At 38.3% G+C, this 16,578-nt stretch overlaps 1 protein-coding gene across 1 annotated transcript in view; it reads right to left on the bottom strand.

Annotated features, from left to right (window-relative positions):
- Window positions 1-16,278, bottom strand: part of DTNBP1 (dystrobrevin binding protein 1) — a 43,151-nt gene extending 26,873 nt beyond the window's left edge. The window contains exons 1-7 of the mRNA XM_032222827.1: window positions 16,091-16,278; window positions 11,737-11,787; window positions 10,438-10,488; window positions 9,381-9,441; window positions 6,852-6,984; window positions 4,878-5,010; window positions 497-519 (exon numbers count right to left, since the gene is read on the bottom strand). Of these exons, the coding sequence (XP_032078718.1) occupies window positions 497-519; window positions 4,878-5,010; window positions 6,852-6,984; window positions 9,381-9,441; window positions 10,438-10,488; window positions 11,737-11,787; window positions 16,091-16,146 (508 nt within the window). The 5' untranslated portion in view covers window positions 16,147-16,278. The remainder of the gene's footprint in view (window positions 1-496; window positions 520-4,877; window positions 5,011-6,851; window positions 6,985-9,380; window positions 9,442-10,437; window positions 10,489-11,736; window positions 11,788-16,090) is intronic.
- Between the last annotated feature and the right edge of the window lie 300 nt (window positions 16,279-16,578).

The following is a 16,578-nucleotide window of genomic DNA, read 5'->3' as shown; positions in this document are numbered from 1 at the left end:
TATGCACCCATGCTGGGGCTCCGAATGTATGTAGGTAACTCAAATCTGGTTTTCTGCCATGCCACCTAGTGAATGGCAATTCACAATTCATTGTATGGCCGATTGAGGAAACAGCAACCAATCACGTTTACAGCATGATTTAAAGAAACAGGTACAGCATTGTTACATGATTTATATATTGCCAACCCAACCGTTAGATTATATTCCTAACATGTTTGTATCATGGTAGCTACAGCTGGAGCATATATGTGATATGTATCTTATTTATTTCTGGCACCAAAGAAACTTACATACTTTTATTTTTACTCTCCTGGCCACTTACCTGTTTCTTGTACAAGCCTCAAATTTGTTTCAAAAATATTTCAATATTTGGGGGGGGGGAAGTCTGAGGGGGGAAGAAGAGTAAAGCAGCCCTACTATTGGCAGATGGCTCTTGCTTTGGAGAAACATTATACAGTATTTGATATTTAAAATTGAAAACCACAATTATAAATACCTTTGAAGATTTCAAGTTCTTTCCTGAAAAATAAAAATAAAAACATAATGTATGTCAGAGATTGAACACAAATTGGTTTTATTTGCAGATAACTCACTTTTATTTCCAACCCATACTACTGTTCAGCATAGATGAAAAACATGGATGCCATTAGCAAAACAGCAGTATCATCTATTAACTGGTTAAAAGGAATAGTTCTTAAATGCTCACCGATTGGTATCAAAAGAACTATTAATTCCATATTTGCATGAAATCCATTCAATACTTAGGTATGTATATAACAAAGAATATAACTCATTCAGTTGCAGAATATCAAGAGGTATATTCAGGAGTAGAAAGTAATTTAGTCTTTAGTACATTTAGCTAAGCTTTGGGAGATATCCAGGAGGCCAAATCAAACAAGAAGGCAGAAATGTGTTAATGAATCAGAAAAGGCAGAGCCAATTTCATCATTAATACATTTCATTAATTAGTTAATTAGTAACTAGTTTCAGCTTAATCTCATCAGCATTGAGGTGACTTTGAAAGTTACATGTTCAATTACCCAAAAGAATAAAAAACAGAAATAAAATAGAAAGAATGAAGAATCCCAAAGGCTTGCAACAGAAGAAGAGAAAAGCAGAGAAGTGTTCAGTAACAGAGACACCAATTTAATAAAATGAGAAAGTGGAGGGAAATAAGAACAGCCATGAAAATGTGATAACAATCAATCTTACTGAAGGTCAAAAATATATTGAAAAGGATCCAGCTACAAAGGATATTTGGATATTGACAACAAAGTGCTGAGAAATGTTATCAGTGGATTGCAGTGGAGCAGCAGAGGAGTATTCTAGGCCAAGAGAGAGTGGTCCATACATACCAGGGCACTAATGCTAATGTTCCTGAAATTTAAATCATTCATCACTGTCCAGAAGCCAATACCAGATATAATGTGTCAGTAGGGCTATGAATAAGTTGGCCCATCGTCCATGGCTCCTGTGCTATGGACAGGAGACCCAGAGAAGGCTGATTGGAGTCTCCCAAAATCATAAGCCTGAGGAACTCTCCCAGACAGAGATGCTGCTAAACAGTAGGGAAGAAGGCAACTAGGCAGCAATCACCACTGATCCTGACGGCCCAACCTCACAAAAAGAGGTTTCACATCCAACAATGTCTGCAACAAGGCCCCCAATGGCTACCAAGACAACAGTCACTACACCTGCCCTGGAATCACAGTTCCATTCGTGAAACTCCAGAGGACACAATATATGGGAACCATATAATATATATGGTATTATAAGTGAGCAGCTAATGACGCAATTAATTCAGCTGGAGCTTGTATTCCAATTCCTTACAGAAATAAAAGGGGGAAAAAGGGGGGGGGAGGCTGGAAAATTATATTGTAAACAGAACTTGAAAAATGCTGACCACATTGCTCATTAAGTTATATTCTTTCCCCTTTTTCAAAAAAGTTAATTCAAATATTGATAAACAACATACTAAGAAAGGGAGAGAGAGTGGATAATTGGCTTGTGTCCAAGGAAACACTACACCATTAATAATTATACATGACTTAAAGGTTGAGTAAATCACATCAATCCAAAATATAGAAACTGGAGGAATCCCAAATCAAAACCTGTCTTAAACCTTCCAAGAAAACATTGCTGCTAGTTTCTATGATGAATTACGGGAAGAACATTAGTTAAAAATCTAGTACTATCTTCTACTATCAAACGTTTGGTGCCCTTGTTCATGCACGTGTGATGAGCAGTATAAAAATTTGATAAATTATAATTAAATAAAAATAAAATGTATTAAATTTGCTTGACTCTCAGAGACTCTGAGAGCTTTATATCTATATAGCCTGCACTGGAAGTTCAACAATTAGAACAATAAACTATAATTTACAATCCAAAGTAAAATCTTAATATTGATATATTCAAAGAAATAGATCTATAATTAAAACACTAGGTTTCTCCATTTTGGGAATAATTAAGATATCTGTTACAATAAAACTAAAGAGTAGGGATTTATTTGAAAGAAAAATAACTTTCAGTAACTTTTGACAAAAATAACTTTTCAATAAAATAGAAAAAAATCCCAATATTCTTTTTATAGAAACCTACTGGAAAGCCACCAGAAATCTTCCATAATTTCAAAGTATGTAATTAGGATAATTTCTTGAATCAAAAGAAAAGTAAAATTAGTTTCCTAGCTTTGGGCTAACTGTGGTAACCTTGGTTGCTATAAGAAAGGACATATCTCATTTTTAGTGATGAAAAACTTAACTGTTCTAGTTTGCTTTACTTCACTACAAATATTTCTTTGTCAAACTGTTCTCAAGGAATGAGAAATTAAAAAAAAACCTCTTATACATAAACTCTTCGAATGATTAATGATGCCAGAGGCAGGCTTCTCGTTTGCTCTTTAGAGCAGGGTAACTAGCAGTCAAAGCCAATGATTCTTGGCAATTTTGCCTTCATTGTGGATTTCTCAGTGATTTCTGGCAGACGTTTCATTACCAAACTAGATAACATCATCCGTCCACTGATGATGTTGCCTAGTTTGGTAATGAAACGTCTGCCAGAAAACAACCAAGCTCAGAGAGACCAAGATGACCACAATTTAGTCCTGAGCTACAAATATTATTTTATTTCAATATCCAATGAATAAGCTAAACTGCTTTTCTGGGAAGCAGGATATCACCTATTAATGATTCTTGACTGTACCACATAGTCAGGGATTATAGTTCTAATTTAATTTATCCAAGGTAAACTAAGTCATGTATTATTTTGTAATGAACCAACTGAGCTAATAAAAATCCCTTGCTCTGTTTAATACAGGGAGTCCATGACCACAATTGAGATCAAAAATTATGTTGGTAATAGAGACATTTGTTAAATGGGGTTTGCCCCTTTTTACGACCTTTCTTGCCACCATTGTTAGATGCAACTATTAAGTTAACAGCACAGCTGTTCACTGAATTTGACTTCCCCACTGACACTGCAACCATCAGAAATATGAACCAGTTGCCAGGCATCCGAATTTTGATTATGTGACCATGGGGATGATGCAATGGTTACGACGATAAGTCTTTTTTTCCAGTGCTATTGTAACTTTGGTCACTAAACATTTGGCTGTAAGTCAAAGACTAACTGTACTCTTTCTTGAATATTCTTATCTGATAACTATTTATCTGCTATGAGACAACTTTGTGAGGCCTCTAATTCATCTAACTCTGTAAAGGTAAAGGTTCCCCTTGCACATATGTGCTAGTCGTTCCTACTCTAGGGGGCGGTGCTCATCTCCATTTCAAAGCCGAAGAGCCAGCGCTGTCTGAAGACATCTCCGTGGTCATGTGGCCAGCAGGTGGCACAGTGGTTAGAGTGCAGTACTGCAGGCCACTTCAGCTGACTGCTATCTGCAGTTTGGCGGTTCAAATCTCACCGGCTCAAGGTTGACTCAGCCTTCCATCCTTCCGAGGTGGGTGAAATGAGGACCCAGACTGTGGGGGCAATATGCTGACTCTGTAAACCGCTTAGAGAGGGCTGAAAGCCCTATGAAGCGGTATATAAGTCTAACTGCTATTGCTATTGCTATGACTAAATGCCAAAGGCGCATGGAATGCTGTTTCCTTCCCACCAAAGGTGGTTCCTATTTTTCTACTTGCATTTTTACATGCTTTCGAACTACTAGGTTGGCAGAAGCTGGGACAAGCAACGGGAGCGCACTCTGTTACACAACACTAGGGATTCGAACCACTGAACTGCCAAACTGATCAACAAGCTCAGCATCTTAGTCACTGAGCCACCGCACCCCTCTAATTCATCTAACTAATTTATATCCAAATGTTCTTGAAGATACCTATTAAAAATCAAAGCTCAAGTTTCAATTGGCCTGCTAATTAAAAGATCATGGATTCCTGTGTGATCAATCGTTTCAAATTTATTCCTAACAGCTATTCATCTTACAATTATTTGCCAACAGGAAATGAGATACTCTGATTTTCTTGAGAAAAGAACGACAACTTGAACAACAAATTTAACATTTCAGGTCATCCAAAAACAGCTGGTCTCTGCTATTGCAATAGTGTTTTTTTCTTCTCTACTAAGAAACTAAAAAAACGTGACACACCAGGAGACCACGATGAAGGATAGAATCCTAAAACCAAAACAATTTTTTCTAATGTCTACATAGTAAAAGTTGAAACACATTCATTCAGAAGTTTCCAGCAGCCAGCTACTCCCACTCTAAGCAGGAGGTATTTTAATAATTTTCCCACGAAGAATGCTACATGTATGAAAGTATTTGCAATCCTTAAGATAAAAAGTTAATTTAATATGTTTGCTTACACATCAGATAGAAAGGATTCTGTGAGTAAATCAAATATATTCAAGCTTACCTTTTTGTCTTTTTATAATTTTCATGCTGTAATATTTGCATATGCTTGTATCTTTGCAATTCGCACTGTCCACGAAGATCTTCAAGATGTAATAAATGATGCTCCATTTCTTTAAAATGTGCTTCCAATTGGACTTTGTTAACAAAACATTCAAACAAGGTATGTAAGTATCACTTCTCAAATAGATCATGATTACTTTTGATACAATTTCATGCTAAACAACCTCACGCATTATAACATATACTACCAGAACCCCAAATTCTCACAACAGAACATTTCAAGAAACAAACATACAAAGAACCAAGGACAATTTTTTTTTTCATGCTAGTTCATGGGGAATGCTCTCTTTCATTACACAGACACCGTGATAAAATTGGTACAGTGAGTGACATATTAAAGGGAAAGAGGAAGTGTCACAGGACACCTGCTTTCATTTCAATCCTAACTTATCTTCCCATCAGGCAATTTGTAGAAGTCTACTTGAGACAGTTGGTTACAAAAAAACCATGGTGGCACAGTGGTTAGAATGCAGTACTGCAGGCTACTTCTGCTGACTGCCAGCTGACTGCAATTTGGCAGAATGAAGGCTCAAGGTTGATTCAGTCTTCCATCCTTCTGAAGTGGGCAAAATGAGGATCCAGATTGTTGGGCAATATGCTGACTCTGTAAACCGTTTAGAGAGGACTGTGAAGTGGTATATAAGTCTAAGTGCTATTGCTATTGCTATAGTGCACAATATTTTTCAAGGGTTTTCTAAAATAATTATTCAAGAAATGAAGCTCCTGAGCAATCAACTACTTATTTCTCCCCAAATCAAAAATAATTCAGCTTATTTCTCAAACTAATCCAAAACTGGCAGCTCTAAGCCATAAAAATCACTGCAATCATGGTAATTCTCAGAAGAATTCCATCTGCTAATGATTACAATGCTTTATGCACCTGTAGCACTGCATAAGGGCACCAGTAAATGGAAAGCCACCCTTTCGTTCCCCTTCATCACTGTGCTCAATATTCTGCTTTTTAGTGAAAGGTAAGATGGCAAGCTCAGAATTCATTTTCCGTCTCAGAAAATCAAAACTAAAATAAATTCAGAATGTTAACTTATAAAGTTCAGCTCTTTTTTTCCTAGGACGGGCTTTCAGAAATCTCTTTTTACTTTCAAAACCTTAACAGAGACCTTTAGAATACTTTTAAAATATAAATGAACATAATAAAATCATCATCCGTGAAACAAATTACAAATGAGATCCCATTTATTAATTTTGGTGAATCTTGATGCAGCAGGCCCCCAAAAAACGGTGTCTTACATAAACAGAGTCATTTGTAGATGACAAAAGTGGGCACCATGTCTTTTCTGTGGTCAGTGCTGGAGATACGGCATTTTCTTTCCTGGCTTTCAATTGGGTGCATTATCATATTAGCAAAAATTGACTTTACAAACAATCTACTGCTTCTTCCTTCATTGTTTCAAATTGTAAGCTTTCCACCATCCAGCCACATTTTTCAGGATTTCATCTTTCTTTTCTGTTTACTGTTTTTATTACATCATTTGCAAGTCTATCCTCCCCATTTATATTCATTTGAGCTGTCCTGCTAACGATATTGTCTAGCTGTTCTGTTCTCAACAAAAAGGATTAGCACCAATAATAATTTTAAAAAGCTAAACTCAAGCCAGCAATTTGAAAAACTAGTCCTTGGGGGCCCCCTGCTGAGTACTTTTAAAAATACACCTAAGTTACACAAAATTATTTGCTTATATGGATTTTTCAAAGTCTGCAATATTGCACCCTCCTAAAATAATATGCCCCCTCCTGTGAATATAATGATTTAATTGGGGTTTGGATTCAGTCAAAAGTCAATGTACCTCTCACTTGTAACAGGTAGCAGTGATGCTATGATATCTTCTTTTTAATGATCTGAGTATTTATAAGTATCTAACTCTATAAATAAGAAACAAACTGAATGCATACTTACCCAGGCTAGCTGTTGTAGATTCCAAGCCTGCCAGAAATACTGGAATTTGTTGGAGCTGGTGTTGAAGGTCCAAGAGACCACTTCTCTTTTTCTCCCAATAGGCAGAAAGCATTACAACTTCACTATCCACCAGCTGAAATTATTAAAGTCAAGGATATAATTATAGATAGCAAATTTCTCGTTTAGTTTTCAAGCTAAAGCCTCAAGTGATTTCAAAGCTGCAGAGTTCCATTCCCACTTAGCTGTAAGTAAAATAACTAATTCATAGCAATTAATTCTATGCCCTCGTAGTTTTCAATTAAATTAAATATATTTCAGCATAGTACAAAACTGATATTTCCAAAAGAATGTCCTTTTTGCAACTATTTTGTCTGTTAAAATGTATAAATATATGACTAATTATTTGTCCTGCTAGATTTTCAAGTTTATACACTCTTTTGCCGAATCTTATCTTACACACAGTACTTTCTTTCTTCAAAATTCTAAGATGCTATTAACACAAGGTCATTCAAAGCTAAAGAACTACAGCAAATAAATCCACTATAAGTATAAATAATAGCAGCTTCATATATCTCAGTAAGGATAATGGGGTTTCCCGAGTTTTAGCCCTGCATGCTGTGTCTTATTCAACATATCACTGAGATAGTTAAAAAAAACAGAGAGCCATAAATCTAATGTTAGTCTGGATTGAATTCAACACAATGAATTGAAATAAACAGTACAAAACAATATGTAACTGTCAATTCAGTTTAGATTTTTAACTAATCCAGTGCCGCTAAATTAATTCAGAAAACAAACTATTTCAAAATCCAGACAAGTTTTATAAAGGCATCAGATTTAACTCATTTACTCTGGAAAATGAGTCAAATCATTTTTAAAACTATTTGAATTTCTGAATCAATACTGCATTTCTACAAGACTAATTAGTATAATATTTGCTACATATGTTTATGTGAACATGGTTGGTGTCTTTAAGTGGTGTCTTTAGTTTAATATCTAATATCTAAATAGTTTAATATCCAATATCTAATTCAAATAAAATCATGAGGTCTCAAATGTACTGCAATCAATGTTATATTGAATTACATTGAGAGGGAAAGGTAATAGATATTGTCTAAACCAGTGTTTTTCAACCTTTTTTGTGCAAAGGCACACTTTTTTCATGAAAAAAATCACGAGGCACACCACCATTAGAAAATGTTAAAAAAAATTAACTATGTGCCTATATTGACTATATATAAAGTAATTTTCCCACGGCACACCTTACACTATGTCACGGCACACTAGTGTGCCGTGGCACAATGGTTGAAAAACACTGGTCTAAACCACTACTGAGTTGGTGGTTCAAGAACTCAGATGTATTCCTAAAGTGTTCTGAATAGTGATGCTGATAGATAAGACTGTACTTTAAAAATTCAAATAATTTCCATAATCCAAAATATTCTCTATACGCACCTGTGTATGTATGTATGTATGTATACATTTTTAACACATTTACAATACATGATACATGTGATTTACCTTTGAGGAATGTTTAGAAACTATGCCTTCATGATTACAAATGGAGAATGACTATACAGAGTACTGGTAGTCCTCAATTTATGACACAATTGGGACCAGTATTTCTATTGCTAAACAAGGAGGTTGTTAAATCACATTCGATTTTAGAATCTTTTTCACCATGGCTATGCTAATCACTGCAGATATTAAGTGAATCATGTAGTTCAGTGTTTCTCAACCTTGGCCACTTGAAGATGTCTGGACTTCAACTCCCAGAATTCCCCAGCCAGCATTCGTTGAGAAACACTGATGTAGTTGTTAGGGAAAACCAGCATTCCCCCCATTGACTTTGCAAATTTTGATAGTATGACTCTGGGGATTCTGCAGTGGTTGTAAGTCACTTTTTTCAGTGTGGTTTTAACTTTTAACTGTTGCTAAATGAATGGTTTTAAGTCAAGGACTACAGAGGTGGGTTTCAATTTATTTTGCTCATGCGCACATGCACGCGATGCTTCTACCCGTGATGCTTCTGCGCATGTCCAGGTGGGTGGGCGGAGTCTCCCACTGCCACCACCACCAGTTCGCCCGATCCCAGCCAAACCGGCAGAAACCCACCTCTGAAGGACTACCAGTATTTGATAATTTACACCTGTATTGCAAAAGTTTTAGCATAGTTATTTTCAAAGATTCCAGTGAAGCTTCCCTGGTGTGTGTTTAGAACTCAGAAGGCTCATAAACAGCCATGTACTTTATGCAAAGGTATCATTTTGTGATAGATACTGTACTTATTGTACAATAACTGGTTTTAAACCTGCATGTCATCAATTTGCATTATACCTGCAATACTACTAAGTTGCCACATATATTTTAACACCACAGAGCCTCTAAAACTGCTATGCAAGGTTCCTGTAAACACAGTATAGAGAATATTCATTTAAATAACAGCCATGCTTAATTCGTAAATGCTAAACATTGAAATAGCAGTACTCATTTTTAATTAAACTTTTCCATATTATGTGTTTATATCACCTCTCCAGTTTTTGCACACTCTTTTGCTCCTTTGTGAAGTGCTGCCCACGAATCTTCATACCTTCCCAAAAGGAAACAGAAATAGCATTAATATTTATTCTTAAATATAAGCATATCAAATGCTGCAGATCTGACGTTTTTATTTTTTATTATATCTAATCTATGGACATTGATATAGGTTGGCTTTATTTTTATAGAAGCACTACATTACAGAACCTTTTTTACATTAGCATGTTTCAGAATTTTATTGTAAGATCAGCAAAAAGATCAGCAAAAGTCAACATCACATATTTTAAATGAAAGTTGAGCTTCTCCTGTGGTCACTTACCCAGCATAAATAAATAATAAACCTTCAGATTTGGAAAACTCTAAATATAGGTCATGTAGATAGTTTTAAACAACCAATTTATATTTCCACAAATAAAAAAAAAATGGGGGAAAGTAGAAAATAAGCTTTCTTTAAAAAGGGATAAATTTTCCTTAAATAAAAAGTGTTTTTAAACCTGAAGATTAGTAACTTTATCCAAGTACTGCTTTCTGTATTACCGATATTAAATTTGTGGTTACATTATTCATGGAGCTAAATTTAGATTATAATCATCACCCAATTCGGATGTAAACTCAAGGGGATTTAATTCAAAAATATGAATAGAATTGTGATAAAAAGGTGCAATTATATATTATTTCTTGGAGATAAGTCACATATATTCAATTTACAAACAAATTAGTGCACAGTTAGTCTAACAATCAGTTGATTCAAGTATACAGTTGTCTATTTAATACTATGAAATTCCCAGGAACTGCACAAAAGCTAAAATTCTGCATTTTATAAACACTCTAGTGCGTTTAGTGTATTTTTAGTTATTAACAAGTTAAAGCCATTGTATCGGTGAGATTACTGATTTTATACTGTTATTTATTGCTTTTTGATTAATAAAACAATATAAAAGTAAGGAAATACCCTATGCAGTATTTATTGCAGTTATATCTCTGCCTCCAGAAAAATAAGGAAATCAATAACATTGTCATAAAACAGTGACAGTTTAAGGAAACGTACCTACTCAGCAAAACTAAACCAGCAGAAAATTCTGGTAAATTCTGTGCAGTCCTGTAATAAAAATTATAGGCACATCTTAATGACTTTAAATTTGTTTTTTAGGATCTGGAGGATCCACAAATCGTTTTTTAAAACAAAAAAAAAATCAAAGATAATTACAACATCAGCAGTATTCAGCTAACTGGAAATGCAATTTTTATTTGTTTGGTTTGGCCTCTAGAAAATTCTAAGCTGTCATATCGAACAATGTGTATTCTTTGCAATGGCATAGTTATGTCTCCTCTTGTGAATACAAACTTCTACAGAGTACAGAGTACAGATGTAGGTAGTCCTTGCTCAAAGACAATTGGGACCGCAAGTCCATTGCTAAGCAATGCAGCCATTAAGCAAGAAATCATGTGACGACACCTTGCAATTTTACTGCCAGCTTCTAGATTGACTATGCTTGTCATAAGCTGGCTGTAAATTATATAACTGGTGATCATGTGATGGCAGGATGCAATAACAATCTTATACATCCACCAGATGCCTGATGCTGCAACAATAATAAGTGCAAGGATCAGTCATAAAGTTACTTTTTCAGCACCACCCTGACTTTGAAGTTACTAAACAGGGCAATCATTAAGAAAGGACTACTTGTACCAATCTAACTTATGACACAGGGCAGCTCTCTAAAGTGGCACACATACTTTTGGTATAATAATAATGACTGGAACATAGAATGACAGAGTTGAAAGGGACCTCAGAGGTCTTCTAGTCCAACCCCTTGCTTTGGCAGGAAACCCTATACCATTTCAGACAAACAGTTATCCAAACTCTTCTTTAAAACTTTCAGTGTTGGGGCATTTACAACTTCTGGAGGCAAGTTGTTCCACTGATTAATTGTTCTAACTGTCAGGAAATTTCTCCTTAGTTCTAAGTTTCTTCTATTCTTGATTAGTTTCCACCCATTGCTTCTTGTCCTGACCTCAGGTGCTTTCGAAAATAGTTTGACTCCCCCTTCTTTGTGCCAGCCCCTGAGATATTAGAACAATGCTATCATGTCACCCCTAGTCCTTCTTTTCATCAAACTAGACATGCCCTATTCCTGCAACCGTTCTTTATATTATACGTAATATTATATAATAGTTTATTATTGTACAAGATCAAATTTTAAAGCCCTGCAAGCAATATGAAAACAGAAATATAGGTTCTGAACATGTGAACAATTTATACCATGAAATCATTATTAAAGTACAGTTTTCTTAATGAAAACAGACTTTACAGTATAAAGTATAATGTTAAAATATTTAGCAGTACCTCTGTTTATTTATTTTAGCTTCTCTTGATTTGTCACTGAAGATCTTCAGCCTAGAAAACATATGTTGAGAGAGGAAGAGTTGATTAAGAGTCCCAATTAAAATTTTCAGTGTTTATAATACCAATTCACTGAATGTACCAATCCCCTTGTATTCCTTCTATCACCTAAAAATAATACTGCAAAACTGTGCCCAGGTACTGCATCAATCCTGATGCTTTCCTGTTGCTATTCCATCTTCTTTCCAAACCTATATCTTGTTCTGCACATGAAGAAGTCATAATTCTGAGGTGTTGTGAACAGACTGTGCCACAAATATCTTTTTTAATCTTCCCCACATCAAGAAAACATCCTCACTGCAATAGAATATTTTCAGGTTTTTTTAAAAGGTTACCTTTTGTGGATATTTTTTCACTTTCACTGTTAATTTTCTATTGTTTCCATTAACATACTCTTCACTTTCATTTATTAACAAGGAAGCATTTTTCACAAATTTCAAATGTAAACTTTTCTCTGAATTTCAATTTTTACGTCTAACAGGGGTTACGGTTTTGAAGCAGAGCTTGGTTTGCCGTAGATACGTTGTTTCCCCAAAAATAAGACAGGGTCTTATTTTCTTTTGACCCTCCAAATAAGGGGTTGGCCTTATTTTCGGGGAGGTCTTATTATTTTTCTGGTGCAGGAAGCAGCAAGCCCACCAGCCCCACCCTCTGCAAATTGCTTGAAAATCCCCCCTGATTTTGTCTCTTATCCTGCTTTCAGTCTGTGCTGAACTTCAGAACAGGGTGAGAGGCAGGAATATCCTCCTCCACATTTTCAAGCCGTTTGCAAAAACGCCCCATTTCGAGTCTTCAATGTGAATATGCAGGTGAGAAGCGACCTCTTATAGGCGTGAAAATCCATACACTTGGGACATTGGAAGAAGTCCTGCGAGGAGACGCTGCTGCCGAAGTGCAGGAAATCTCCCCCGCCCCACCTGCAGATCGTCCTTTCAAAGAGGAGCTTCACCAGGACAAAGAGGTGGCTGAAGGCGGTGTTTGTGTCGCCTTCATCCTGGTGAAACTCCTCTTTGAAAGGGCGATCTGTGGGTGGGGATTTCCTGCACATTAGCAGCGGCATCTCCTCGCTTTTTCTGATGTCCCAGATGTATTGATTTCCATGCCTTCTTTTCCTGTTCCGTGGACAGAATTGCTGTGACTGTCACCGTTATGTAAGGAGGGCATGAGGCATTTATTTATTTATTTATTAGACTTATATACCACTTCATAGAGCTTTCAGCCCTCTCTAAGCGGTTTACAAATTTTTTTAGCAAGTTGAGTCAGCAACTTGCCCCACAGTCCGGGTCCTCATTTCACCCACCTCGGAAGGATGGAAGGCTGACTCGACCTTGAGCCTGGTGAGATTTGAACTGCTGAGCTGCAGATCACAGTCAGCTAAAGTGGCCTGCAGTACTGCACCCTAACCACTGCGCCACCTCGTCTCTTTAGGTTGTGTTGCTTGGCCTCCAGCTTCAATTGGCTGCAAAAGCGACCGGCGTTTGCTGGAGGCAGAGGCCTGAGCGGCACCCGTGAATCAGCTGTTTTGTGAATGGAGTGGCCCAGCTGATCCGATTAAGGGGCCAAGAAGTCCTGAGGTGACTGGGGAAGGGCTGCCCCGTGTTCTGGCTAAACCCACCCCTTCACTAGGGCTTGTTTTCAGGGGAGGGTTTACATTTTTGCCCACTGCGAAAATCTGGCATGGCCTTAGTTTTAGGACATGTTGTATTTTCGGGGAAACACGGTAACTTCAGTTAAGTAATATAATATGTATTATTCCAATCTTTTTTTGAAATATTACATAGCATGTAATATTAAAGCTTTCATCTTCTGCAGCCTAAAATAGCATTTACACCTAGAAATTGTGCTGGTTTAGTCACTGAAAAGATAGACATATGACACTGTAAGATGCCTACCAGATACTGTTACTAAAATATACAAAAATTATAGCAACCCAGCCATAGATTGCTTAAAGTTATATATTAAAGAAGTAAACTGCACAGCTCCTCTATGGGGAAAAAATCTATTACATTTTGAAAAATATAAATTATTTTGCCTAAGACATTCTGGAATAGCTCATTCTTTTAAATCTAGATTGTTCAATGCAACTTATGCTTGGATCACTGTATAGTCTGAAAGTTGAGCGATGGCAAGTGGATTTATTGTCTTGTTGATTTGAGACGATTTGCTGCTCATCCAAGTAGCTTCTTCAGTCTGAACAAGTTGGTTAAGGGAACCTGATTAAGCAGGGCCAATGTTCCAATTCCTCAAATTCTCAGGGTTATTCCTGCACCAACCTCAGGGTTTCTTCCTCAAAATGCGTGGCAATAAAGATTCTCAGTCATCCAGGTAATATTGTTTGAAGGATTAAGTCATGGCAACTGGACTTATTTCCTTGTTGATTTGAGATGATTCGCTGCTTATTCTAGAAGCTTAGCTTCTTCAGTCTGAAGACTCAAGACTCAAGTCAAGACTCAACTAGCAGACATTTCTACCTGGATGACTAAGAATCCTCATCCATGTATGACAGTACAGTCTATCTTAATAGGAATCCTTAGGTTAACATTGCTTGGGGCGATGCAGTGCAACTTGCGAATCTAGCCCTCAACATGCTAGATTGTTACCAACATAATCAGATTCCACTTTTGTTTCTAAAAAGTGGCATGAAGCAACAAATATAAACAAAGCTGCAGTTGGGAAACAGATTTCATAAGAAGTGCAACTAAAAATTCTGTCATACTGGCTGTTGAAGGCACTTTTATAATATCTGACCACAAAGCCACAAGAGCATTTGGAAGAAAACAGAACTGTACCAGAGAGGTTTCAGTTTTACATTTACTTAAAACCTATTGATTTTCGCTGGCGCTTCCTTTAAAGAGCTAGAATTACTTTTAAAACAATCATGCCTTGCTTTCAGGTACCATACTAATATCTCTCACGCTACAATATCTTAAAACATGTTAGACTATTAACTAACAAATTGAAATTAAATCACTAGTTTTTTAAAAAAACGGAAATAAGAAGTGTTCATTATTATGTAAGCGTATCAGAAAAATTAAAATGCATTTTGGAGGGAGTCCACCTCAAAAATTCAGGACAGTTTAGGACATTATATTAAGAAGGGAAAGCCTAGGTTAGGTTTAGGTTTAGGTTTAATTTATTTGTATGCCGCCCTTTTCCCTGAAGGGACTCAGGGCGGCTCACAACTCAAAAAGGGAGGGGAAATACAAACAGAGTTACAAAAACATAAAAACCATACATAGTTAAAAGCACAACAATCATACCATTCGAAGTGGGGCAGCGAGTCTTTAGCCCCAGGCCTGTCGGAACAGCCAGGTTTTGAGGGCTATGCGGAAGGCCTGGAGGGTGGTGAGGAAGGCCTGGAGGGTGGTGAGGGTACGAATCTCCACGGGGAGTTCGTTCCAGAGGGTCGGAGCAGCCACAGAGAAGGCCTAGCGTACATATGGTTGAACTTAAGTACACTACAAGTAACCCTTGACTTACGATAGTTTGTTCAGTGTTCAAAGTTACAACGGCACTGAAAACACACTTTTCACACTTACGACCCGTTGCAGCATCCCCACGGTCATGTGATCAAAATTCAGACTCTTGGCAAGTGGTTGATATTTATGTTAAAAAGGGGGGGGGTCACATGATCCTCTTTTGCGACTTTCTGACAAGCAAAGTCAACGGGGGAAGCCAGATTCAATTAACAATGGTGTAACTAGCCCAACAACAGCAGGGCTTCACTTAACGACGGTGGCAAGCAAGGTGGTAAAAATGGGGGCAAAACTCACTTAACAACTGTCTCGCTTAGCAACACAAACGTTGGGCTCAATTGTGGTCGTAAGTCAAGGACTACTTGTTCTGGTCAAGAAAGGTTGCTATTACTACCCCGCATACCGCACTTTTTACAACCCCTGTCCCCTTTTTTATTTGCTCAGGGTTAAGTTTCAGGGAATTACCACGGGATTTATCCGCGGCTGCAGCAGAGTCAAACCACCCCTCTTGTAGCCGAGGCCTTTAAATTCAGCCCACCGGGTCCGGAGGGGGCTTATCGGCGCGTAAAGGCGTCAGGTGTTACACCCACCGCCCCTTGGCAGTTGCTTGCCCGAAGCGATTGACGCAGTTTGGGGGGCTTCTAAGGGAACGCGACCCTCAAGGCTTCGGCGATTCAAGTCTTCCCGGCGCCTCGACTTCAAACTCACCACCGACCGACCGACCGAGCGCCGCCCTCCCCGCGTCTTTCGGGAGCATTATAGGGGAGCCGCAACCGCCTTTTCGACCACCACCACCCCGCCTTCCCCGGTCGCCTCCTCACCCGGAGCTCAGATCCTGCTGGACGCTCAGCAGCCGCTCGCGCAAACTCTCCAACATCTCCCGCTCGCGAGGGGGGGGAAAAACGGCGCGCGCGGGCGCCGCCGCCGCTGCCGCCAAATCCCCGGAGCTGGACACCCTTCGAACTCCACTGCGGCACCCAGGAAGCACGGGACGCAGGCGGGCGGGCGGGCGGGCGTGGCCGCGGCGGGGCGGGACTTCGAAGGAGCGTCCAATGAGAGCGCCGCTTCGCCGTCGACTTCGCCTTCGTGCGCTCCGCTTTGTCAATTGAGGTTCCACCCCTCCTCAGGGCTGGCCAATCCTGCCTTGCTGTTCTGCCCCCTCCTCCTCCTCCTCCTCCTCCACCCCCCCCACACACTTCCCTCCCTCCCGGTTGAAAGAATGTAGGGCTTTACGAGCTCCATGCCCCGCCCCCCCCGCCCCCCGCCCCGCCCCCTGCCCCGCCCCCCGTTGCTTATTTCACAACAGTAT

The sequence above is a fragment of the Thamnophis elegans genome, chromosome 8 (genome assembly GCF_009769535.1).
Source record: "Thamnophis elegans isolate rThaEle1 chromosome 8, rThaEle1.pri, whole genome shotgun sequence".
Taxonomy (NCBI): domain Eukaryota; kingdom Metazoa; phylum Chordata; class Lepidosauria; order Squamata; family Colubridae; genus Thamnophis; species Thamnophis elegans.
The sequence above is the reverse complement of the archived record's forward strand: the minus strand, read 5'-3'. Positions and strand labels throughout refer to the sequence as shown.